We start from the raw sequence: 27,022 nt of genomic DNA on the forward strand, positions 1-27,022 counted from the left end.
GTGTGTGTTTATTTACTAATTAAACTTGCTCGTAGAAAGACAGCCCAAAAACGGTTATAAAAGGTCATAGCTTAACACAGAACCAGCATGGTTTGCTCTCTCTCTCTTCCATACTATCTCTGACCCACATACACACAGACGCACTCACACCCATAAGGAACAGTTGCAAGAGCTGACTTTCCAACTTAAAGTTACTCACCTGACATGCTCCAGAGGACTAACTCCTTTTTTCTTGTCATTTCCTTTTGAACTTCACACAGCATATGTTCAATGTTCATAATGACCTCAATGACGCCGGCTTGGGCTCCTTTAATCTCTAACGTTGCCTTTTCTGGAGTGATAACCTCTGAGATAGAGACTCTTAAGGTATTCTGAAACTGAGTCAAAATGTCATGTTCCTTTCTCCCAAGGTAGAGGATATGATTATTCTCAATGATATGGTGGTCCTGGGGGGTCAGTATTCTTTGGATCCACACTTGGGCCTCCTTCATCTTTTCCAGGTCAGATCCCATCAGACTGATGGCAGGAGATTTAGCTTTGAGCCCGTTTTCTCTTTTTTCCTCTCTGGTCAACTGGGGGACTGAAAAGACTGTCATAAACATCCACAGAAAGCAGGTGGGTTTTAAACCAGAGCAGAACAAAACACCAAGGCCAGTATTTGCCCCAAGGATATTAGGACCGTTGCCAGCAACAGCAACTTCAATTAAGTGCCTATCTCTGATTGCTATGCTAGATAAGAAGGAAATCTAACTGTACGGTTTACAGTCTCCTTGCGAACAAGAGTTTAGCCTGTAAGGGGTTGGTCTTATCATGGCCTTGCCCCTGCTATCTTACATTTGTCAGTGCACAGATGAGTTCACCTTGTGATATGACCCTGGGTGTTAACCAACTATTATACCTCAGAGAAGCAGGTTGGGTTCCACCTCACCACAATAAAGTGAATATTGCAATAAAGCAAGTCAAATGAATTTTTTGGTTTCCAAGTGCATATAAAAGTTACGTCTACATTATACTGCAGCCTATTAAGTGTGCAATAACATTGCCTACAAAAAAATGTACATACCTTAATTTAAAAATATTTGTTGCTAAAAAATGCTATAATCTGAGCTTTCCACGAGTCATAATCACTGATCACAGATCACCATAACAAATACACTAATAATGAAAAAGTTTGAAATATTGTGAGAATCACCAAAACGTATACAGAGACATGAAGTGAGCAAATGCTGTTGGAAAAACGGCACCAATTGACTTGCTTGACGCAGGGTAGTCATAAACCTTCAATTTGTAAAAAAAAAAAAAAGCAGTATCTGTGAAGCATGATAAAACAAAGTACGATAAAACGAGGTATGCCTTGATGTCCCGCTGACTGAGATCTTCCTTAACCTTTTGCTACTACCGAGTTTGAAATCAAACATCTCTGAAAGCCATAGACTTTAAAGAGAGAAAATTCCTTTTGAAAAATATGTATTTTTTTTTAAGATTTTATTTATTTATTCGACAGAGATAGAGACAGCCAGCGAGAGAGGGAACACAGCAGGGGGAGTGGGAGAGGAGGAGCAGGCTCACAGCGGAAGAGCCTGATGTGGGGCTCGATCCCATAACGCCAGGATCATGCCCTGAGCCGAAGGCAGACGCCTAACCGCTGTGCCACCCAGGCGCCCCGAAAAATATGTATTTCTGATTATAAAAAATAACACGCTTATTTTTGAAAAATAAGAAAATTATCCAAGTTTAATGAAAGGAAGAAATACTCCTAACTCTACACCAGGGATTCCTTTTGATACCTTATCTGTACGTAACAGGATTTCCATCTGCAGCGTTTGGAGCTTAGCAGCTTCTGCTTGACACGTATACCCCAGCAGAAAAGTTCATGGAACTTGATTCCAGCCCACCCACGTGTACTCCTCTCTACAACCCCCCTCCATAAGGAGCAAAGACATATATAAAGAAGCAGAGTTTCTGATGCATTAGGGTAACTCTCAACCCAAACTGCAAAAAAAAAAAAAAAAGTTGGGGGGCAATGGACTAGCAGAGAGGAAATTCATGGGTGAGGCAGTATCTAGAATATATGAAGAGTTCTCTCAAATTATCAAGAAAAAGGAAGAACCTAGTACTCAGCTGGGCAAAAGATTTCACAGCAAAGGAAACACGAACGGCCGACATATGTGTGAAAAGATGCTCATCTTCACCGGTAATCAGGGATATGAAAAATTATCCACCAGATTGGCAAAAAATAAGTCTGACAATATTAAGTGTTGGGAAGGATATAGAGCAACTGGAACTCCTGTATATAGTTATGATGGATGTAAAACCTGAACAACTACTCCCATAATTATATTTTGTAAAGAAATTTTTGCATGTGTGTATCAGGAGATATGTACAAGAAAATTCACCTTCTCCTTTGTAACAGCAAAAACCTGGAAATGACCCAAACGTCCTTGAGCAATGGAATATTATTACAGCAATGAAAAGGAGTGAACTTTAGCTATTTGGATGAATCTCAGAAACATATTTTGAAGGGGGGAAGTAAACTGAGCACTTACTATGGCATTGTTCTAAGTGCTTCACATAAATTATTCTGTTCATTCCTCACAACCTTATAAGTACTATCAACACCCCCATCTTACAAATGAGGAAACTTATTCAGATTTATCAAATAACTTGCCCATGGTTATAGGACCAGGAGGTGTGGACAGTCTGACTCTAGTACTCATATAATTCTGCCTCCGCGTAAGTGATCTGAGGTTAGTAGTGGTAATTAGCATCTCTCCCCCTAAGGTTAGTTGGGTGGTACCAGGAACTATGAAACAGTACCAAGAAAGACTCAGAAGTAAGAGAGGTTCTGAGTTGAAAAAAAAAAAAAAAAAGCCAATGTTTTGGACACTAGAAGTGACAAGGGTTCTTAAACTGGAAGCATAGGGGTTTTATTTGTTTTTTAATCCTTGTTCTGCCTGGGAGTTCACACTAATTTTTAGGAGAAAATAGAAGCAAAACATAATGATACTTCATTAATCCATCATTACCAGGAAAAAGAAATTGTTCTTCTGGGTAACTAATTGTTCAGATCACTAAAAAATATACTTTTAGCACGAAATACATAAGTATTTATTAGTTAAATTTCTTAGTTCATTAAATATTTATTAGTTAAATATTTCTAATGAAAACACATTTCCCTGCCTTCCTAAATAGTTTAACTTTTCCTTGATAAACTGAGATCATCACCATTAACCATTATTAATGTCAATTACTGTCCTGTGCTGTAATTATAATTTCTTAACAGATGTCCTTAAAAATGAAGTAAATGGTAACGCCTGGCCCTATCATTCAGACTAATAACATAGAGACATTGTGTGTCCCTTTTCCATATTATCCTCACCCAAAACTCCTATCTACCTTCCCTAGATTCAGTGTGGTTCCCCACATATGCGCTGTATCTGTTTGCTCCTATGCATTTTCTTCACCTTGGGTTTCCCACCTCACCAGCTCTAGCCATTGAAAGTCTGCCATCCTGAAAGCCCAACTTAGAACCACTCATCCAGGAAGTCAGTTCAGGTCAGAAGCAATCTCCCCTCCTCTGGGTTCCCGGGGCAGTTTGTCCACCCTCTCATTCATTATTCTTTGGCCTTCGTTTAATGCTTTGCAATTTACGAAACATTTTTACGTACATAATCTGCAATTATCCTCACAAAAGCCCGTCATTATCATCATTTTACAGATAAACAGGTTCATAAGAGGCGCAGTCACAGACCACAGCTCTTCAAGTGTCCCCTCCTTTGTTTCCAGCACTGCTGAACCACTGCACATCCATAAATGAACTCTTCTGTTAAAGGGTATAAGCAAATCATTGTGACCCTAATGGGAAATATCTGAACAGTTTCTATTGCTGGTTGAATGTAGTGTTTTTAACATTTATAGAACACTGTAGATCAAAGGACTATTTCAGAAGTACAGATCCCAGTTATCGTGAGGCAATTCCAACTCCATCAACTCAAACTCCACTAATGGGAAGGACTTATACGACACGGTTAATCGTCCTCCAACATCAACCAGGGTTAGTTAAGCCCAGTGATCCCCAAACCTAGTTCAGCAGCAAAACTGACTAGGAGCTATTGAAAAATATACGTGCTTGGCCCAGATCCAGAGCTCTTGAGCTGAGTCAGAATCTGTGCAGTTGGGGCCTATACATATTTTTGTCTGTGTGTTTAAGGTTTCTGTTTTGATCCTAGTGATGACTCAGGTTTGGGTAGCGTCAGCTTAATCCATTTATTATTATCTGGTCTCACTGAGATGTGTTTTCTATAATGGCTCATGAGTAACCCCATTTAGATGTGACCCCATTCAGAGCAGCAGCTTCTAAAGGGCAGATCTTTTTCTTAGAGAAAAATTATAGAGAGCTATCTATGAAGGAACTACCCACACCGTGTATTACCCACTTAGCCTCTCTCGAATCATCTCATGAAACTAGACTGGGCAAAAAAATGCAATCATGTTCAGATAGTATCTGCTTGGTTAGTATCCGAACAGGAGAAAATACATTTGGCTTATTTCTTCTTCTTGCCCCTTAGTTCAGATGATGAACACCAGGACGAGCCTCTCTGGTGGGTAGACTCCACTTATAGGCCCGTGAATTTCTTACTCACCACTGTAATTATTGAAACCATGTAGCTTGGATTTACTCTTTGCCATTTCAGTGCTGAAAGCCTGTAAGAAGCAAAACAGAGCAGAGTTGTAAGTGGGGCTTTTAGCCATTGTCATCAAAATCCTCTTCCTACCTGAATATACCATTTGGCCTCACCGACTCTGTCAACCCCCTTCCCCACGGCCACAAATCTACAGCAGCCTTTTGGAAAGTCCTAGGAAACAGCAATCACAGCACCAAATTGTGTAGTACCATGATCTATTAGCATCCCTAGGGGAAACAAGTTTAGAAAAACCTGTAAGAAAACCAAAATCTGGTATTAAAATAAAAGAATGTATATTCATATCCCAAGGCAAAATGTAATCATTTATTCATTCCACAAATATTAATGCTCTGGTTATCACATATTAGGCACCGAACCATTTGAAAAACATTGTTCTACGGTTTCTCCTTAGCACAGTGCCTGGTTGACACAGTACATGGCAGCTGTTTTTATCATTAACGCCTGGGGGAGCCCTCAGATTGTGGTTGATCTTTCTACTTTTTTGAACAGCCACGTACATTTTTGTCTGTGTGCTGACGAGAATGGACCTGCCTTTCTAGATGCAGTTCATTCCCCTTGTAGGAATGGTACTTCCTGAGCCATTCGGGGATGAGCTCGGGGCATCTCTCTGGGCCCATCGCCGGAGCTCTGCTTTGGGGGAACTTCATTCGCAAGACAGGCTGATTCACTGTGTCTGGAAGGGGAGCTACCTCACTGGGTAACTGGCTCGCAGGCCAGCTGCGATGACACACACTGGGTCCTGGAGCTGGCTGACACTGGCTAATGAGGGCTCACTGCGGGCACCTCTTCCCGACTCCGCCTTCAGAGATGTGAGCAGTGAGTATCAGCAAACGCTACAGACCTCCCTGCAACTCGTCTAGCAGCCAAAGGAATAGAACTTTCACACTTGTTCCAGGAAAGAGCAAGCTAGAACAAGTATAAGTTCACTTTTTTATCGAGAGAGATGAAATGGCAACTGCCCCCCGGAGACAGGCTGCGAGGCGGAAGAGTGAGCAGTCAGAGGACGAGTGTTCAGAGCCACTCTCTCTGCCAGGCACCGAGCAAGGCCCTTTATACCCCAAACCCAGACCCCGCCTGGGAGGTTGTACTAGCACTTGGATGTTGCCATTGCCAGAATCAGAAACCTGTCTTGAAAATCCGTTTTAAGTTGCTGTATCTTATTTCACTTCCTTTTTTTATTCTTCCTTAACATCATGACAACCCCTTCTCGAAGTGCCAGCTAAGCAAGAATAAAGCCCAGAGATGGTACTTTAAAGGCAGAACAGCACAGCACTATATGCTAATTATGCTGGGTATATCAGGGACTTTGCACATGTTAGAAACTCAGCTTAACCTGCCTGCTCTAAAACAAACAGCTGAGATGAAGTGAAAACTAAAAAGGCTGGACACACAGATCTCTGCCCTCAGACACGCGGACACACTCCTTAACACACTCGTCCCTCCCCCTTTTTTTTTTTTTAAAAGATTTTATTTATTTATTTGACAGAGAGAGAGACAGCCAACGAGAGAGGAACACAAGCAGGGGGAGTGGGAGAGGAAGAAGCAGGCTCCCAGCGGAGGAGCCTGATGTGGGGCTCGATCCCAGGACTCCAGGATCACGCCCTGAGCCGAAGGCAGACGCTTAACAATTGAGCCACCCAGGCGCCCCTCATCCCTCCCTTTTGTAACACACAACAACTGACTTCCCTCTGGGGTCACCCACAGAGAAGTTAAACAATAGACTGAATTTGGGGACAATACGGGGGACATGGCAAAAGTAGCCAGACACCTGAGCTGTGAAAGAATTAATAATCTAATAGGGAGAAAAGATAAACAGGTCACTTGGTTTCATCTTCAGGTCGGCACTCTGAATTACAGTCCATTACAGCTGATACAACAGCCAGCCTCCATGGAGGGCTTCCTTGTGTGCCAGGTACCATTCTAAGTGTTTTACGTGGATTAACTCAGTTAATGCTCACAACAGCTCCACAGGATGGTAGTTATTAATCCTCACTTTATTTTACTTTTATTATTTTTTTTCAAATAAGCACTACACCCAAAGCGGGGCTCAAACTCACAACCCTAAGATCAAGAGTCCCATGCTCTACTGACTGAGCCAGCCAGTCGCCCCTATTATCCCACTTTAAAGATGAGGAAACTGAAGCACAGAAAAGTATATTAACTTGCCCATAGAAGTTGATCGTTTGGAGAGGAGAAGACAAAGAATTTGTTTTAAATATGTTGGATTTAAGATGACAATGGGATAACCAAGTGGAAATGAGAGAGGGTTAGGTGTATGGGGCTGACGTGGCTCTGAAGACAGGACTGCAGAAATTGTAAGAGTACTTGTGTTCTCAGAGCAGGAGAGAAGAGAGAGGAGCAGAGGACCCCCACACTGAAACTAGAAGGTTGCCTACCTCTGAGGAACAGGGGGAGAATAAAGGCTGACAAAGGAAAAGTGGGAAATTAGGCAGCAGGGTAACATGGCTGCTTTAATGACATTCTTCACTAGGTCAGAGGTGGGCAATTAAAAAAAAATTAAATTCACCAAGTTAGAACATCACTGTGCTATACAGTGCTTAGCTCATGTCTTACGTTGGAGATATTACACAGACGTTATTGAATGCCTGCTTGAATGAATGAACGAACGAACTATAGGACATTTCTAAAATCTTAACTTACCATATATGTCTCCAGTTCTTCTGGAAAGATCACAAACTTTACAGTTAATTGTTTTTTCAAATGGCATTTGGCAAAAGTTAAAACTTCATCAAACATAATCTCGGCTGCTGTACTGTTCTGTATACCAATGTTTCCAGTCCCAAGGGCAGGAAAGGAAATAGAAGTTTTATTTAGTTCAAGGCATTTCTCCAAACATTTCTTCACTGCAAGTCTCAGTATCTGTGGGAAAAAAAAGATCAGCCTTCGAGTCAAAATAAAACTTCACTCACCCCTTGATCCTGCTCACATCTTACAATGCCAACCCCTACTCTCCCTTGGGTCATGGCCATGCCTCCTTAGAGAGCAGGAAAGGCTGCACTCCATGGGGAACCCATTACAGCCATAAGGTTAGATGATGAGAAACAGAAGTCACTGAGGGGTCTGTTTGGATGCCATGATTTCTCCCAGTTTATACGGCCTTGTCCATCTCCCCAGGTCAGAGAGCCAACCATCAGTTTATCCCCATTTACCTGCCACTTCCAGGTTGAAACAAAGAGCTCTTATAAGTTTAATGAAGGAGACAGAGGGAAAAATACATAAGCAGCTTTACCCAACATCTTTAAGATATGTCCTAATGTACTATGTAATTTCTTCTCGAGAAGTACTAATATATTTGGCAGATTTAAACTTTCCATCAACATTTCAACATTCAAATTGAAGTACAGGAAGGTTATCTGTGGAAGGGTCTTGGAAAACTGGAGGGTAGAGAGTGACTAGAGGACCAGTTTGGGATTAGAGGGCTCTTAGTCAAAGAAGGACCAGAAATGGTGGCAAAATGAAGATACACAAAGACAGAGAAGGGGACTCTTTCCCTCTCTCCACATTTAAGTGGGTCCTCCCACTCTTCAATGTGCATGTTTTATGGGTCTTAGGTGAAGAGTTGCCCAGAAAGGCAATCTGCCAATCTCTACCACAGGCATTGGTGGGAAGACACCAGAGGTAATAGATTTACCTGGAATAATACTGGAAAGGAAATCCCAGGTCCTCCTGGCATTTAACTGGTGGAGGGAAATACAGGAGGCCGAATTCCAGGCCCACTTGGGGGAAGGCCAACAGGGTCACAGAGGGGTGAGGTGAAAGAGTGTGCAGACTGAGGGAGCCCACTCTTTCCAGGTCTGTTTGCAGTATGCCAGCTTAAAATTTAGACATAGGTTAGGTAATATTTAAAATTAAATTTCTTCAGATAACTTGTGTGACAACAACAATTTTTCTGTATTTGAGAGTGGTAGAGAATGAGGGCTATCCCACTTACCAACATTTCATAAACGTAATGACATGATGGAAATTCAACGAAGACTATGTAGACTATGGAACTACATAAAGATAAACTTATTTTGAACTTACCTTGGTCAGTTTGCGACATCCTGAATGCCACAACACATGGTATACGTATTGACAGGACAATTTAAATCCTTTTGTGACCAGTACCAACTGAGACTCTTGTATCTCAGTAACTTTTTCATTAAATTCCAATTCTATTTCATTTCCTGCTTGTTGTAGAATTGATATCGACACAGGTCCAAATCCAAGACCATAGAATGGATTTACAGAATTAACAATTACATCCGTCTGAAAAGGAAAAAAAAAAATAAAAGATGGACAGGATTCATTGTTAAATTACTTTTTCTTAAATCGTTAGTTTGCTGAGGAGCTTTGAAAATACTTTTGAAGATCCTAAATTCACAAGACCTCTCTTGTTTGTGTGTTTGTCTTGCACAAGATACCATTTAACGGTGGACAGAAACTCATAATTCCATTTGATTGCTGTGAGTCATTTGTCCTATTCAGAAATTAGGTAAAATGAGTGGAGGATACAATGCTGGCTGCAAACGTCTGCCTGCCCCTTGCTGCCTCATACCTTCCTGTATTCCGAGATTCGGAGCATTCATCCCCTACCGCACTGCCATCACTTTCTGCTATTTCTGTGTGAATTTTCTGTTTTGTTTTAAAGAGAGTAGAAATAAAATTTCTTGGGAAATTTCTACCTCCTAATGCTTTTCTTTTTAAAGAAAGCAGTACATGGTTTAAGAAAATACAAATGAGGGGCGCCTGGGTGGCACAGCGGTTAAGCGTCTGCCTTCGGCTCAGGGCGTGATCCCGGCGTTCTGGGATCGAGCCCCACATCAGGCTCCTCTGCTATGAGCCTGCTTCTTCCTCTTCCACTCCCCCTGCTTGTGTTCCCTCTCTCGCTGACTGTCTCTATCTCTGTCGAATAAATAAATAAAATCTTTAAAAAAAAAAAAAAAAAAGAAAATACAAATGAGACAAATAAGTCTTCAGTGGAAATAGGCCTCCCTCTTGCTGGGCTCATTGGATGCCCCACGCATCCACTTGTCCTGCAGGCAACCACTTTTACCAGTTCTTCATCTGTCCCTTTGGAAATGGACTGCACACACATGGGCTGTGTTTTCAGTAATATCACCTCCTAGTCAGCCCTCAGACCCGGGCTGCAGGGGACAGTATCCTTCCACTCCCGCCCGGTGCTTCAAACACCCCTAAATCATCCTGATGGCTTTGGTTCTTTTTGTGGGCAACACAGGTACTTCTAACGGATGTTAATGAATGTTTCACTTTGCAAGTGCAACCAGAATTTCCAATTTGGGAGCACTGGCTTCCTTGAAAAATTTTAAGGTTCTTAATGTTGCTGGCAATAAAGAAATAAAATAAAAGTCTAGTTAAAGGGTAAATTATTCAACTAGGATGTTTCCACTTTAATTTTAAAGTGGCATATTAACGACTTGTTGAATAAATGTTTCATTGTGTGGGGTCCCCTAGTCTTCTTTTTGAATTGTCTGGTAGAAAATAAGTGGTTTTTGGGTGCCTGGGTGGCTCAGTTGGTTAAGCGTCTGCCTTTGGCTCAGGTCATGATCCCAGGGTCCTGGGATCGAGCCCCACATGGGGCTCCCTGCTCAGTGGGGAGTCTGCTTCTCCCTCTTCCTCTGCCCCTACTCATGTTCTCACTCTCGCTCACTCTCTCAAATAAATAAATAAAATCTTAAAAAAAAAAGAAGTGATATCTTTTCACTTATGATTAAGTCTATTTGATTGTGGCCATAGGAAACTTAAGTGTGACATCCGTGATCCAGGAATAAAAATAATATAGCCCTATATTCTTTCTCTTCCCTACTGCCCCCTTCACTTTGGAATCAATAACTTGCTGAACACCCAGATGCATGCCCAGACTGGGCTCTAGCAGGGGAGCTGCACCAACCCAGAAATACCCAAGTTCATTGTTACCCCCATTCCCTTCCCTCCTTGCCAGGGCCGTGGCCTTGGTGCCCCACAAGCGCTGGCTAAATGCTAAGTGACCCTTTGTATTCTCTCCAACCCCTGACAGACAGCAGTATACTAAGTATACAGCTTACAGCTGCACTTAGATCTCCTGACTGGTCCAGTCCTTGATCTTTAGGCTCTCACCGCTTCTGTGTCTCTCTGATCAAGTCATTCTAACCACCCAGTTCATACCCATCATAACTTGAGATCAGATTCAAAACTCCTATCTTCTGCCCTACACTCTTGTCACAAATTTACATACTCTTAAATATTATGAATTCGTTTTGTATTAAGACTTCTCTTGTTTACTCTTGATAAGTTGCTTCAGAAATGTTCAGATGGTTTGTTTCCCCAATGGGATTTTTCAAATCGAGAATTTTTTCTTACATAAAAAAAGTGTATAATCGATTTGAAGTTCCTTGGAATCAAAGCTTGTTCTATTTCCTTGTGGTGCCTAAGAAATAATGGCAATAATAATCATAAATAGTTATCACGTGCCAAGCTCTAGTCTAAGCATTTTATGTGTATTGATTCCAGCTCTTTGATATAAGTGCTATTATTATTCTCATTTTACAGATGAGGTGACCAAGGTCTAAAAGATAAAATAACTCAATTCAGATCACCCAGTTAGCAAATGGCAAAGCTAGCATTCAAATCCAGATGGTCTGTTTCTGAAGTCTATACTCTTAGCCTTAACAAGATGCTTTCTAAATAGCATCTGAAATAGTATTTACTTAAAAAAAATACTTGATAGGTAATACACAGTTCAGGGATCTCTTCTGGCAGTACAAGAGAATAGAAACAAAAACTTACCTCCTGCAGTTGAATGTAGCCCTGGACAATCTGGAGAGTCATATTGTTCACAATAATTGCCTTGAAAGGAGGGGTGGCTTCTTGACTCATCCAGGATCCCATCTTGTTCATCCTTAGGATTACTTCTGAAGCATTTTTAAAGGCAACAACAGTAGGGTGCTCATTGCTTACCAGGTGAATTTCTTTCAAATTAGTGGCCAGTTGCTTCCCCCGGTAATAAAAGCAGATAGTTTCCACAATGATCTGTGTACACAGGTCCAGAGGGAACTGGAAAACCCCAGAGCTCAGGGCTGGAATTGCTACTGTCTCAATGTCTGGATTGATAAAAGTAACATAATCCAGAATACTTATAATGGCCTCTTGCAGCTTACAGGTGCATGTCTGACAATCTTTTGCTGTCCACTGAGGCCCAACAGCATGGATAATTAATTTGCAGGGAAGTCTCCCTGCTTTTGTGATAGCTATTTTACCAGTTGGTATTTTACCAAGTCTGGAAACTACTCTTCTGCTCTCCTCTTGGATTTCAGAGCCGCCAGCCTTCACCAGGGCCTGGGCCAGGCCTCCCCCATGAATAAGCCTTTCATTGGCTGCATTCACCACAGCATCAACAGCATGTCTGGTGAGGTCGTCCTTCCAAACAGATAACTCCAGCCCGGGAGTAAGCATTTCTCTGAAGACTCGCAGAGACTCATTGTTACCTCCCAGGGATGGAGACACCAGGGTACAGATACAGCCAAACTTATTCTGAAGGACTTCACACAGCTGACTCTCATTATTTTTTAAAACTGTGAAGTCATTGTGATTAATGGGAATTTGCCAACTGTGGTCTTCTTCAGGAGTGGCAGTCTCTGGAAAAGAAGAGAAGAGAAAAAATAAAGAAATGAGCAAGGGTTCCTTTGAAAAGAATGTAATTCCACTTTACACCAGAAGACCGAGGTCCCCATGTGCAAAAGTGAGATGAATTTCCTCTCGTCCCCCTCCCTATCCTCCTTTTCAAGCAGACATGTAATTAGACCAAGGATATACAAGAGTTTGTCATGGTGGGTCACCTGTAAAGTGCTTCGTTTTGTGCCTGGCACACAGTACTTGCTAAATGGTAGCTACTATGCTACAGCGATGGTGGTGAGAAAACTATGTGTATGGGGACTCACAAATTTTCGAAATCTATGTAAAAATGGTGACTCTGGGAACATCCACACTGAAGGCCCATGTACTGGCAAGGACGTAATTCTGAGTCAAATATACATGGAGGCTTTATTCATAACTTGTTTGCTTTTGTCGGTGTCTCCGCTTGGGGTTCTTTTAGAAGCAGACCCTGAGATGAGGATTTGAGTGTAAGTTTATTTGGGAGGTGATCCTAGAAAACACCAGGGGTGGGCGAAGAAGATGAGGAGGGCAGAGTGGGAAAGTAAGACAGGACAAGAAAGGAAACGAATAAAAGGTGTGTTACAAAGCAAATGAAACTTAACTCCACTAGGGGGCAGTGCAGACCATGGGTCTCATAGCTACACCACCGGTGGGGTAAAAAAATTGGGGCATATTTATCCAACTGCCATCAGTCACTGGTTAAGGATACTCCTGTGAGGGCATGGGCCAGAGAGTGTGTGGAGCACTGATGGTGTGACAGTAAATAATTCTTCATCATTCTCTAATTTCATTGCACAATTCTGGTGGAATTAAAGGTTATTATTGTATGTGGCAGACAAGAAGATGTGCTGCTCAGACCGCCCCCCCCTTCAATGCATTTATGAAGGGGCAATATGGCTAGGCAACAGCATCCAGTTGTTAGTCACTCAGGGTCCATTTCAGCTTTCCAGCCAAGGTCACGCTTGCTATTCTCCAGGGTGGCACCCATCAGTGGCTGAGCAAGGCCATTTATGTTCAATGTGGGGCTCCTGAAATGAGCACTCTCAGGCTGGCAGAGCTTTGTCAGGTTTTCATTACAGTCTGACGGCTCCACCCACCCAATCTGGTTTCTTCTCGTTTCCTTTCACAATAAACCTTGTGTACCCCTAACTCCAGGTCAGTTCTGCTTCCTAGAGAACCCAACCTGTGACACTGTATTTCATGGAGCTTGGGGCACCATGATTACATGTCACTGCTAAAAGAAAAATGATGCCAATTAAACCATGGCACCCTATGGACTGATAGGGAGTAGCCCTATTTCAGAGATGTGAAAAAACTGGGAGTCCTAAAATAGATAAAATGGGGTAATTAATGACGTTTTACCTCAACTTCCATTTCTAATCTGAGCCACCTAGAAAGATCTCTGGTGGCCTTAATGACCCAAAAGCAGCAGCACCTGGAGAGACAAATCCAGCTGGCCCGCGCTTTGGCTGAAAATCTCAAGTTGGCCACTCCTATGATTAGGTAGGTTCCATTTGGATCATACAACCCTTGCTATGCAAAGGGAGAGCAGTGGGTCACCTCTTCTGGCCACTATCAGCTGTAGGCTGTGGTCAGAAGATTTTCACATCGTGTGGGCAAAGGCAAGGATCAGTGGGAGTGCTGAGAGAACACGTGTGCGGGTGTCCCACTGCCCCTGAAGCAGTCTCCTTTGTGACATCACAATGCCCTGTAGTCATACACCTGAGCGCCTGGGGGAGGGGGAGACATTTCGCTTCTATATTTCCCTTTCTCCACGGAGGAAAGATCTGAGCAGAGATCCTCTGAAACAGGAGTGAGGTGATCCTACCTGATTTCTCATTGTAAGCTGCTGCTCCAGAGGAACCCTGCGATAAATAAAAGCGGTTAAAAAAATTGCAACTGAATGACTACAGAGTACTGATAACAAATACAGCCTAATAAAAACAAAGCAACAACAACCCAGCAAAAAACACTAGGTTTGAGGGGGACGGGGAACACGTGTTTGTTTAATCACAGACTTGAAATACTAAGTGTCCCAGCAAACACCGCCCCTGCCCTACTTCCCCGGAGGCCAATGCACTTCTAATTCAGAATCAGATGAAGAGTGGGAGATTAACATTTGAAAAGGCTCAAAGGTCACAGACCAAAATGATCCCAAACTCCCAGAGAGGCCTCCAATCTCCAATGGCTTGTGCGGTTTCTCTAGACAGAACAGGAGACACGGGAACACGAACTCATCGGCTACACCTCCCCATCTACCAGTAAGGACCCACTTTCAATGGCTTATTTCATGACACAAGCCTGAATGTGGAATTTTCCGTTTAAACAAGTGAGGTGCCTTTTCTCCATTTCCTTGTTTTCATTCCTCCTCCAGCCTCCTCCCCTCATCCTGCAAAGGCAGAACTGTTGAATAACTAGACAGAATCAAAATGATACTGAGGTGACATTTTTTAAAAATCTCCCATCCTCGTGCTGACTCTGTTGCTTACATCACCATATTCTTGATTTCCCATGTCTCACATGGTGTGAGGTAAAAACTTTCATGAGCTATTAAAACCAAAGAAGAATGCCGAGTAACCCCAGGTTTCTAGCTGTTATAGGAAGAACTCTTCGTGTGCGGACCAAGGTTCATCATTATACACACTTACGTTTTTTACCTCGGAAAAGTCCATCCTCCAGGTCCCGGGGTCTTTAAACGTTTATACTCTGTTTTGCGTTTCCCAATGTAAACTGTTATTCCCAAATGTGGTTGCCTGCTTCTAGGAATGGATAGAAAGGATGCGATAAGCACGGACTAGTGTCTTAGGGAATTTGGTAAGAATACACCACGGGAAGAGTAAACATCATGATTTCCTTTTTTTAAGATTTTATTTGAGAGAGAGAGCGCGAGCAAGCAGGGGGAGCAGCAGAGGGAGAGGGAGAAGCAGGCTCCCCACTGAGCGGGAAGCCCGATATGGGACTTGATCCCAGGACCCCAGGATCATGACCTGATCTGAAGGCAGACGCTTATTAACCGACTGAGCCACCCAGGCGCGCTGTAAACATGATTTCTGATCTTTAGTAGTTTTCAGTGGCATTGGTGAAGATACACACACTGTTTTTGCAGCTGTTGTTGCTGTTTACCTTCCATCCTTTACAGAGAGCTTCCGGTTCAAGCCATAAGGGTGGTTCAGAGGAGAAGAGCTATATGGAGTACAGCAGGGAAAGCTTTATGGAGGAGGTGAGGGCAGAGCCAGGCCTTGAAGGTCAGAGCAAGCTTTTACATATCTAGAAGAGGAGGATACCAAGAGGTACTGAGCGCAGCATTAAAAAAGGGGGGCGGCGCCTGGGTCGCTCAGTCAGTTAACAGCTGCCTTCGGCTCAGGTCATGATCTCAGGGTCCTGGGATCCAGCCCCGCACCAAGCTCCCTGCTCAGCGGAGTCTGCTTCTCCCTCTCCTCCCTGCTCGTGCTCTCCCTCGCTATCTCTGCCGCTATCTCTGTCTCTCTCTCTCAAATAAATAAATAAAATCTTAAAAAAAAAAAGAGGAAAAACTGGCCTTAGGAGTGAGTGAAGCCCCTGGAGGATGTTGAAGAAAGAGGACGCTGTCCTTGTGCCAGTGGAGGGCCGGTGTCACTGACTTTGTGATAAATATCCTTGATCAAATTAGAGTGGAGAATATCTGGAGAAAAATCAGAAACTCTGCAAAAACATATTTTAAGATTATCCGTCTACCAGGAAGGAATTAAAGACTGAATTTTTAGGAGAATGCTGATGAAAATGCTTAAATTTATAGCTGCCCACCCTTGTCACCCACGTAGTGGCCTCGAGGCCTCTGAAATGATTTCTAATGCCGTTGTTGCGGAAAACTTTTGTTCCACTATCTACAGCAGCAGAGCACAATTACTCTTTCAGGACAGGAAAAGCAGGAAGTCTGGCAGAATCCTAAATGGGAGGACAAGATACATTTTTGCCTCCAGAGGGCACTGCTGCTTTCACAAAAGAAGGGTAACTTCCGTGTCTGCTTGGCTGTGGGCGTCCAGTCGGCTTTTGTTTTAGACGCTGTTGCACTTGTTTTTTCCTTCAGACCTGGGGATGTTCCTTGAAGACCTAGGGAGGGACTTGACGGTCCCAAAAATAAAAAGAAGGAGTACATTGCCCCATTCAGTCTCTTCCGCTTTTTTTTTTTTTTTTGAGAGAGCGAGAGGGAGAGAGAGCAGTATGGGGGGGGGCACAGGAAGAGGGAGAGAGAGAGACTCTTAAGTAATGGCATTCATTTAACCTCCCAAAAATAAAAAGAAGGAGCATATTGCCCCAGTCTCTTCTGCTGCTTTTTTTTTTTTTTTTGAGAGAGAGCGAGCAAGTATGGGGGGGCACAGGAAGAGGGACAGAGAGACTCTTAAGTAATGGCATTCATTTAACCTCCCAAAAGTAAAAAGAAGGAACATATCGCCCATTCAGTCTCTTCTGCTTTTTTTTTTTTTTTTTGATAGAGAGAGAGAGAGAGAGCACCTATGGGGCGGGGTGGGGGGGGATAGGGAGAGGGAGAGAGAGACTCTTAAGTAACAGCCATGCTCAGCTCAGAGCCCCATCCAGGTCAAAGCTCCAACTTGCCAGCTGCAAATATGACTCCCATACCTATCTCTAGGCTATGCTTCTGCTGATGCTCAATTTTCAACTCTCCCTGAGCTGAGATCAAGAGTCGAAAGCTTAACTGACTGAGCCACCCAGGCAGGCCCTAAATGACTTTCAAATGTGCCCCTACCCTCCTTTCCCACTGACACCATTTTATTTCAGGGCCTCAGAGCCTCTTGCCTTGAGGCAATACATTCTTCTTAAGGATTGAAATGTATTCAATTTTACATCTTATTGTTTGAATGGGTATAATGTTCAAGAAAAACTTGAAAGGCTCCCTCCTACCCCCCTCACTACCTTTCCTTCCCAGATGCAATCACTGTCATTAGCTTTTCCTGTCTCCTTCCAGAGCAATTTCAGTAGCATCTTTCACATACTCTTCTGTATCTTGCCTTTCTCATGTCATGTGTCCTAGAGCTCTTTCCATGTTAGCACATAAAGAACTTCTTCATTCTTTTTACTGCTCTTTGCATTCCTTTGTATAGATGCACTGTAAGCTGTTAAACTTCCAGGTTCCCCTATTTATAGACATTTAAGGAGTTTCCAATCTTCTGCTATTGTAATAAAGGCTGTAAAGAAAATCTTTGTACGTAGGTCACTTCACACAGGTGTTAACTGATCAATGGGCATATACTTCTAAAAAATGGCTACTAAAACACTTGAAATGACATATACCCCTCCCATTCTATTTCTATTGGTCAGCACTGATCTAGACCCTTCCTCTGTCCCCTCTCATCTCCTCCAAGGCCAAGGGCTCCCTCTGCTTCACAGGGATTCTAGCACCTCAGACGCTCCCTACCTCTCACCCTTTTTAAGATTCTGCTGCAAACTTACTCTTGGAGGCCTTAAGAGATTTTGCTTCCTTATTCACAAGTCCACCTTCCTTTACCAGCCCCTGAGGGCAGGGCCTCCGCTCTCATCTTTCTTCCCTAGGACACGGGGGCATTACCCAGGTCAGTTCCGTTCGCCAAATCGAGGCATGAGAGTAGGAAAGTCCCAAGAGCCATTCTAAAGGATAGAGTTGGAAGGAGGTCACTGGTGACCTATCACAATGCAGCTGAACGAATTCAAGTTTTTAAAAGGCATGTGAGTACGTTTCACCTGAATTCAGAATGTGAATTACATTTTCGCTGCAAATAATAGTAACGAGAAGAAAAATGTAAAGGAATCACAAACACAGGAGAAGCTTAATTTGACTTAAACCTCCTCCTAGCCGTCCCCACCCTCCCAGGGGACACCTGGCCCTGGGAAGCCGCTTCTCCCCCGCCCCCACCCCACCTGAGCCCGCAGGAGAGAAGCGGCGGCTACTGCGCCCACCGCCGCCGCGAGACGCGGCTCGGGGGCCGGGGGCCTGGACCTACTCACCGGGCGGACCGCGGCAGGAAGGGCGCCCAAGAGAGGAGGGGGAGCGGCTCTGCCTCGCACCGGGAGGGATTTCGGGGAAAGCGAAACTGAAACTTTGCGGCCCGGGACTGCGGGGCGCGGCTCGGCGCACGCTGCCCCCGGAGCCCGACGCCCGGAGCCATGGCCTCGACCCTTCGCCCGCCGTCCCCGCTGCTCGTGCGGGTGTCGGAGTCCAGCTCTCAAACACCCCGGAAGCTGGAAATCTACTTCCAGAGCCGGAGGTCCGGCGGCGGGGAGTGCACCGTCCAGCCCCTCTACCACCGGGACCGGGTCACCTTCCTGGTGAAGTTCAGGGAAAGGGCAGGTGAGCAGCGGGCGGGGGCTGCGGGTGCAAAGGAGCCTGGCCCCGCGGGATTCCAGGCCGACCCAGCTCGTGCTGACCTAGGAGAGACGGCAGGAGAAAGTAAGGCACCGTCTGCTGGGGACGGGAACGGGGGGCTGCTGCTGCCTAAAGACAGCCCGACGGGGAGGACGAAGCCGGGAAGTGCCCAGTCGGTGATCTGGTCTGAGCACATTTTAAAGTTGATGCTTTCCAGTATCCTCACCCTAACTCAGATTTCTCAGCTCGGGGAGGGACACCTTTCCCTGCCCCCAGACACCTGTATGTAAACTCGTGTCATTTAGGTATTCCACTTTTATTTTTTAATTATTCCACTGACTTGTTTTTGAGAATTACAGAAGTAATATATGCTCACTATAGCAAAGTGGGAAAAGAATAAAGACCACCACCTGGAGATAAACAATATGGCATTTTTCTTTACAGTCTTTTCTATGAATGTCAGTCTATCAGTATATATTTACAAAATTCTGAGGCTGTATCTTTGATTCCTGCTCTTTTCACTTAACTTTATATAATGAGTATTATTCCATATCATTGAAATGGGAAACTGGAGACAGTTTCAGAAACGTGACTTTTAAAGAGTGTATTCCATTATCATGAGATTTTCCTGTCTACAGTAAAATGTAAACTGGGGGCGCCTGGCTGGCTTAGTCAGGTAAATGTCTACCTGTGGCTCAGGTCATGATCCCAGGGTCCTGGGATTGAGCCCCACTTCAGGCTCCCTGCTCAGTGGGGAGTCTGCTTCTTCCTCTGCCCCTCCCCACTGCTGGCACTCTCTCTCTCAAATAAATAAATAAAATCTTTAAAAACGAACAAACAAAAACATAAGCTGCCCCTGTTAGAGTTTGAGTAGTTCCTGCACAGTGCCCTGTCACCAACCCACCATTCCAGGATACAGGGAACAGCCTTCTTGGGACAGGGTACAGATGCATGAATAAGAGGTTTATTTAAAGTCTTTCCCATCTATAATGTCTCCACTGAAGCTAAAGAGGGAGTCTTGAAGAAAGAAAAGCATCAGATTGTGGTTGACAACAAACTTGTGACTGTCTTTCTGGAGAACGCTGAGAATCCAGTGGAGAATGCAAGACCAAGAACATCTTCGTTGCCACACTTACAGGAAGGGGTGAGGTCTGGTGAGAAGCAGCAAAATGAAGAACATATTCCTGATGTTATGGATTCCTGTCTCCAAAAAGTAAGGTTTGAAAGAAGGAGGGGGGCTATGTTCTTGCACCTTCCTCTCCATTCACCATACTTTTCATTATTGATCCAACCACCACTAAGAGACAGGCCCTCTTTTGGGCATTGGGACACAGAAGTGGCCGCAATAGATAAAGTCCCTGCTGGGTGGGGAGGTACATAGAAAGACAACAAGCAAGTAAACAAAATAAATGAAACAATTTCAGGCAGTGATATATGCCAAGAAGAAAATAGAATAGGGTTTTGCCTTAGAGGGTAACAGGGCCAAAGTGAGGAGGGGGAAGGAGATGCTGCTGCTTCTGACCAGAAGTCAGAGACAACTTCTCTGAGGAGGTAACATTTGGCCTGAGACTTGAGTGATGAGAAGGAGCCAGCCGTGGAGTCATTTGGCAAATCAGTATCAACTACCTTGTGTGCCAGGCACTGTCACAGGAGCTGGGGATATAGCCAGGAGCACAGACCCTGCTCTCAGGGACCTTAGATTCTAGTGAGGGAAACAGATAATGATAGTTTAAAAAAAAAAAAAAACGTAATAAAATGTCTGCCAGTGATAAGTGCTAGGAAGAAGAATAAGACAGGATAGATGATAAACAGTGACAGATCATTATTTTTTTTTCAGACCATTATTATAAATAAGATATCAGGAAAGTCCTCTCAAATGAGGTAATGAAGTAAGGGAGCTAGCTAAGTGAGGTAAGAATGTTCGAGGCAGAGGGGAGCACAAGTGCAAAGGCCCTGAGACAGGAACTTCTATCCTGAACCCCAGGGGCTTCAAGGAGGGAGACCACTGTGGCTAGAAGGCAGTGGAAGGGAGCGAAGGACAGGAGAGGAACTTGGAGAGGTAGCCAGAAGTCAGGTCTTTGGGGGATGAAGGGAGGGACTTTGGATTTTAACTTCAGTCTTAGGGGATTCATCTGAGGGTTTTGAGCCAGCGGTGTGGGGAGATCTGGTTTATATTTCTAAAGGCTCACTTCAGCTGCTGTGTGGGGGACTGAGTGTAGAAAGGGGCCAGAGTGGAAACAAGGTGAGAGCCCAGTTAGGAGGGGTTGTGGCAGACGAGGAGCAAGAAGAGAGTGGCTTGGACTCTGGGTGGTCCTGATGGAGGTGTGACAAGCGGCTGGACTTGGGAAACGTCTCAAGGAGGATCTGCATGAAGGATGTTACATGTGGAGGAAATAGCATGTGCAAAAACTTGAGGAGAACAAAACGTAGAAATCTTGCTTTTATATTACATTCAGTTTGCATCTGTCCTTTTTAGCCTAATCTGGTGTTTTTGTCCTGTGTTTGACCTTCTAGAGGCCAGGACTTAGAGGGCCCAGCAATACTGCATGCAGTTAAGTATTTAGTTTTTTAAAAAGGGGTGGGGTGACTGAAGACGAGAAAGAACAGCAAATAGGAAAAAACATCCTCTTCAGATGTGTGGCTCCCCTCGAAGCTCATAGAATCTTGAGAGAACCACAGCAAGTTGCCCAGAAAGCAGATGTGCCTTCATTCCCCAATAGTGGAGACAGTGGACGGCTCTAGAACGCAGACTTTTTGTCCATATCACTTTTAAATATGCTCGTGCTCACGCTCTACCTTTACGGCAGAATCTCTGGAGACGCACCTGGGCCTTGGCTTTTTTGTTTGTCTGTTTTTCGTCTGTTTTGTTTTAATCCCCCAGGTGATTCTAATGTACAGACAGCTGAGAACCTCTAGGCTGTAGCGGGCTGCATCCTCTACAAAAAGGGTTTGAAAGAAGTCATCCTCTGGCTGTTTCTCTTGACAGGACACATAGGGCTGACGTCTGAAAGATTTTATTTGTTCCTTTTAAAATTTCAGATCTTTCTTAGTGTCACAGCGGACCTGAACTGTAACCTGTTCTCTAAAGAGCAGAGGGAACGCATAACCACTATCTGCCCCAACGTCAAAAAGATGGAAGGGGACGATGGAATTGAGAAGGTGTCTGGTACCTTCGGAGATATTGAAAAAATACATCACTTCTTGAATAAGCAACTCCAGGAAATGGGGTGCAAACATGAATCTTCCCCTTTGACAACGGAGAGGAAGCCACTCTATCAGCAGGACCAGAAGAGCTGTGTTTCTCCCTTCAAACCAAAAACCAGGGCAGAAGACAAAAGCAACCATCTTGAAATTCCCTTGCCTTTCTTTGAATACTTCCAGGTTGCCTATCCTGATAAAATAGACTCAATACAGAAAAGATTTGGTGTAAAAATAAAAACAATTGAGGAGAGTTCTCTGAATACGGTCCATTTAGACTTCACCTCCAATCAATCAGGTGACCTCAAAGCCGCTAGAGAGTCTTTTGTCAGTGAATTTCAGAAAACCATAGGATCCCTGGAGCAGAAATGTGTTGCTTTCGCAGACAGTAAGCAGGCAAATAAGATCAAACAGGAATTGAATCAACGGTTTACAAAGCTCCTTATAAAGCAGAAAGGAGGAGAATTAACTCTCCTTGGGACCCAAGATGACATTTCAGCAGCCAGATATTTTTTTGCCCTAAAAGCCTCTGAAAGTCTCGTTACGGAACCTGTGAAAATATCGACTCCCAAATGCATGATGAATGGAATTGAAGTTGACAGAGCTCACTACACGCTTGTAAAAGCTGAATTTCTCCAGGAGATGATAGCGATAGGAAAAAAGTACAGTACTCGGTGTGAGGTTTGGGAAGACAGTAAGAAAATCCACATTCAATTTAACCCTAAGGACAAGAAAGTCAATCTGTCTGCCCATGCTCGTGCAGGTGTCATTGATGCCTATCAACATGTGTCAAGTCAGCTGATGAGAGAAGTTCTTTCACTGAAACCTCTGGACAAAGCGAGAGAGCGCTTATATGAGACCAGGTTTGCTGATGACTTTAGAAAAAACCATCCGCATGTACACTTTATACTAAATCAAGAGTCAGTGACTTTGACTGGGTTGCCAAACCACGTTGCAAAGGCAAAGCAGTATATCTTTAAACAAGTGGGAATGTCCCCATTAGCTGGAGATAAAAGGAATGAGGACCACGAAACACCCATGGACATTGCTAGTGATGATTCAAAAATAGCTTCACCAACATTCCAGCACTCTGCCACTTCGGGGGTGTCAGGAGTGGACAAGGAAGAGGACATATGTAGCATCTGTTTCGACACCATTAGTAACGAACAGGTGCTATCGAAGTGCAAGCACGCATTCTGCACCCCTTGTATCGACAAAGCCTTGTCCTATAAGCCGGTCTGTCCTGTGTGCCAGACGTCCTATGGTATCCAGAAAGGCAATCAGCCAGAGGGAACCATGACTGTCACTGTCCTAGAAGACTCACTTCCAGGTTATGAATCCTGTGGCTCCATTGTGATTCATTATAACATGAAAGGAGGCACACAAACAGTAAGTGTTTCTGAGGGACGTGGGTTTCGTTCCAGTATGCTAGAATTATCAGAGCAAGAGACTGTTATGGTGCCGATTACTGGATATCCCAGGGAATTATTTCCATGTGTATTTCCATAGGCAAGGGCTTTAAATAAGAATAATCTCAGTAATAAAGGTAGCAATGTTGGCTTATAACTTAGGTAACTTTTGTGTCTGTTAAGGCAGAGAAAGAGTGGGTGGTGATTGTGCGTTAGAATGGGGCAAGTCAGAAGATGGATAATGTTTCCAATATGAATTTAGGGAAAGAGAAATATGAATTATTGAGAATATGTGCAAACCTTCAATAACTTTTTGTTTGTTTTTGATTTGCTCTATCTGCAAATGAGCACATCTCTCTGTATAGTAAAATTTAGACTTGGGAGTGTTTTCATGTGATATTTTCTTGTCTTCATACAGAAAGAGCACCCAAACCCAGGAAAGAAATACTCTGGAGTACAACGAACAGCATATTTGCCTAATAATGAGGAAGGAAATGAGGTTTTGAGACTGCTTCGTAAGGCCTTTGACCAAAAGCTGATTTTCACGGTGGGGGAGTCTCGATCACTAGGAGTCTGTGATGTCATTACATGGAATGACATCCACCACAAAACCTCCCGTACTGGGGGGCCACAAACGTGAGAATCTTCTGAAACATAAGGATTGCTAAACAGGATTTAGAGCTTCTTAAATATGGCAGCTGGAGGTGGTGGCTCTAAGGAGGCTTTAGAGCAGTGGGCTTGGCTACAGTATTTTTATGAAGTCAAGTTGACATACAATGTTACATCAGTTTCAGGTGTGCAACAGTTGATCTGACAATTCTGTACATTACCCCATGCTTACCACAGTAAGTGTAGCTACCATCTGTCGTTTATTTTGCAACTGGAAGTTTGTATCTTTTAGTCTCCTTCACCTCTTTTGCCCATCCCCCAACCTCTAGCCCCCTTCCCCTAGCAACCACCAGTTTGTTCTCTGTGTTCATGAGACTGTTTCTGTCTGTGTGTGTGTTTTATTTTAGATTCCACATATAAGTGAGTCATACGGTGTTGGTCTTTCTCTAACTTATTTCACCCAGCGTAATAACCTCTAGGTCTATCAGTGTTGTTGCGAATGGCAAGATTTCATCCTTTCTAATGGCTGAGTATTATTCCATTTTATATATAAGGGAATATATATATTATATTACATATAATATATATATATGTAATCTTCTTAACCCATTTATCTATAGATAGCCACTCAGGTTGCTTCCATAGCTTGACTATTGCAGATAATGCTGCAATAAACATAGGGGTGCATATATCTTTTCGAACTGTATTTTTGTTTTCTTTGAGTAAATACCCAGTGGAATTACCGGATCAAACAGTATTTCTATTCGTGACTTTTGGAGGAAACACCATACTGTTTTCTACAGTGCCTGCACCAATTCACATTCCCATCAACAATACATGAGGGCTCCCTTTTTTGCACATTCTTGCCAACACTCGTTTCTTGTCTTTTTGATACTAGCCATTCTGACAAGTGTGAAGCGATATCTCATTGTGGTTTTGATTTGCATTTCCCTGATGATTAGTGATATTGGGCACGTTTTCATGTGTCTGTTGGCCGTCTGTTATGTCTTCTTTGGAAAATGTTCAGATCCTCTGCTCATTTTTAAATCAGGTTTTTTGTGGGGTTTTTGGTGTTGAGCTATAATGAGTTCTTTACATATTTTGGATATTAGCCTCTTATCAGATTTATCATTTGCAAGTATCTTCTCCCATTCAGTAGATTGCCTTTTTGTTTTATTGCAAAAGCTTTTTAGTTTGATGTAGTCCCAATAGTTCATTTTTACTTTTGTTTCTCTTGCCTGAGGAGCATATCCAGAATAAAGTTGCTAAGACCGATGTCCAAGAGATTACTACCTATGTTTTCTTTGAGGAGTTTTCTGGTTTTAAGCCTTACATTTAGGTCTTTAATCCATTTTGAATTTATTTTTGTGTATGGTTTAAGAAAGTGGTCCAGTTTTATTCTTTTCTGTGTAGCTGTCCAATTTCCCCAAGACATTTATTGAAGAGATTGCCTTTCCCATATATATTCTTGCCTCCTTTGTGGTAGATGGATTGGCCATGTAAGTGTGGGTTTATTTCTGAGCTCTCTATTCTGCTCCATTGATCTATGTGTCTGTTTTTGTGCTGGTACCATGCTGTTTTGATTGCTATAGCTTTGTGATATAGCTTGAAATCTGGAATTGTGATACCACCAGCTTTGTTCTTCTTTCTTAAAATTGCTTTGGCTATTTGGGGTCTTTTGTGGTTCCATACAAATTTTAGGATTAAGTGTTGAAGTTCTATGAAAAATATTATTAGTAATTTGAGAAGGATTGCATTGAATCTGTAGATTGCTTTGGGTAGTATGGAAATTTTAACATTAGTAATTCTTCCAATCCATGAGCATGGTATATTTTTTCATTTGTTTGTGTCATCTTCAGTTTCTTTCATCAGTGTCTTACAATTTCTGGAGTACAGGTCTTTCACCTTCTTGATTAAATTTATTTCTAGGTATTTTATTCTTTTTGATGCAATTGTAAATGGGATTGTTTTCTTAATTTCTCTTTCTGCCTTGTTATTAGTATATAGAAATACAGCATATTTGTGTATATTAATTTTTATCATGCTACTTTACTGCATTCATTTATTAATTGCAGTAAAGTATTTTGAGAGATGCCAGTCTGTAATGATAATATCATAAAGCAGAAATATTGGTTCTATCACCTTCTACCCTCCAAACCACAAAGTGTCACACAGTCACTAAATTTTGCATTAAAGGGAAGGAACTTCAGAATCTAGGATGAATGGTATCTAAGGTGATTTAATTTGGGGTGTCCCATCTATTTGGAAGATAGATCCTAGCAATGTTATTTACTTTGCCTTCTTTCAAAAGCACCCTTTCTTTTATCCTCCCTTCCCAATGGTCCATAGAGATCCTAAATTCACTTGGCCAATAGTACTCTAGGAAAAGTCTCAGCTAATGGTGGTGGAAGTTGTATTACAGGTAATCCAATTGTTCTTTACTTGCTTTTTATGAAATTCAAATAGAATGCCTCAGACTCTTAGTGTTCAAAAGGGAATGCATCCTGAGACTTTCGAAAATTTCCCAAATTAGAAAATTTTCCTATAGAATATGATTACCCTCCATAATATATAGTGTAGTATGACTTTAGGAGAGTCACTGCTTACCATGAGCTGAAAATTTTAAAAAAGCCTTCTTGGAAGGCAGATCCTAGGCAGACAGCTCAGCTCACTTACCAGCTAGATGACTCACATCTGCACACTTACAAGTGATTGTAAGTCATCTGCTTTCAGGATTGTTTTTGAATGTTTGCACCAAAACCCCCAATTCAGGATGCTGAATGTTAGTGCCAGGGATCTACTATACAGATTCTTGAAGACCATTTGTGAAGAAGCTAAGGTTTTTTTTTCCTTCTGCAGGTATGGCTACCCTGATCCTGGTTATCTGAAACGTGTCAAAGAGGAGCTGAAAAATAAAGGAATTGAGTAAGAAGACTGCTGGAGGAATGTCTTGAGCCAAGCTTTCAAAAGACACAGTTGAAGAAACACCTTTTAAAATTTTTCATCTTGGCACACTTGGGAGGCTCAGTCGGTTAAGTGTCTGCCTTCAGCTCAGGTCATGATCTCAGGGTCCAGGGATTGAGTCCCCTGTCCGGCTCCCTGCTCAGCGG

The 27,022-nt window shown here is 43.0% G+C and overlaps 2 protein-coding genes across 5 annotated transcripts in view; one reads left to right on the forward strand and one right to left on the reverse strand.

The window, feature by feature from the left end:
• Positions 1-18,445, reverse strand: part of PARP9 (poly(ADP-ribose) polymerase family member 9) — a 29,587-nt gene extending 11,142 nt beyond the window's left edge. The window contains exons 1-9 of one of the 4 annotated variants that reach the window (XM_040621324.1): positions 18,339-18,445; positions 15,898-16,020; positions 15,008-15,118; positions 14,188-14,224; positions 11,493-12,340; positions 8,751-8,975; positions 7,368-7,586; positions 4,644-4,704; positions 200-580 (exon numbers count right to left, since the gene is read on the reverse strand). In XM_040621324.1, the coding sequence (XP_040477258.1) occupies positions 200-580; positions 4,644-4,704; positions 7,368-7,586; positions 8,751-8,975; positions 11,493-12,340; positions 14,188-14,224; positions 15,008-15,031 (1,795 nt within the window). In that variant the 5' untranslated portion in view covers positions 15,032-15,118; positions 15,898-16,020; positions 18,339-18,445. Of the gene's footprint in view, positions 1-199; positions 581-4,643; positions 4,705-7,367; positions 7,587-8,750; positions 8,976-11,492; positions 12,341-14,187; positions 14,225-15,007; positions 15,119-15,897; positions 16,460-18,338 lie in introns of those variants that run through there. The other 3 variants (XM_008708162.2, XM_008708161.2, XM_008708163.2) reach the window with 3 other exon arrangements.
• Positions 18,446-18,451: 6 nt separating this feature from the next.
• On the forward strand, positions 18,452-27,022 carry DTX3L (deltex E3 ubiquitin ligase 3L). Its single transcript, XM_008708251.2, has 5 exons — positions 18,452-18,681; positions 19,701-19,909; positions 21,736-23,283; positions 23,722-23,939; positions 26,772-27,022. The coding sequence occupies exons 1-5, from the start codon at positions 18,498-18,500 to the stop codon at positions 26,839-26,841; spliced, it is 2,229 nt and encodes a 742-aa protein (XP_008706473.2). The 5' UTR covers positions 18,452-18,497; the 3' UTR covers positions 26,842-27,022.

Source organism: Ursus maritimus, unplaced genomic scaffold, assembly GCF_017311325.1.
Source record: "Ursus maritimus isolate PB19 unplaced genomic scaffold, ASM1731132v1 scaffold_4, whole genome shotgun sequence".
NCBI classification, from domain to species: Eukaryota; Metazoa; Chordata; class Mammalia; order Carnivora; family Ursidae; genus Ursus; species Ursus maritimus.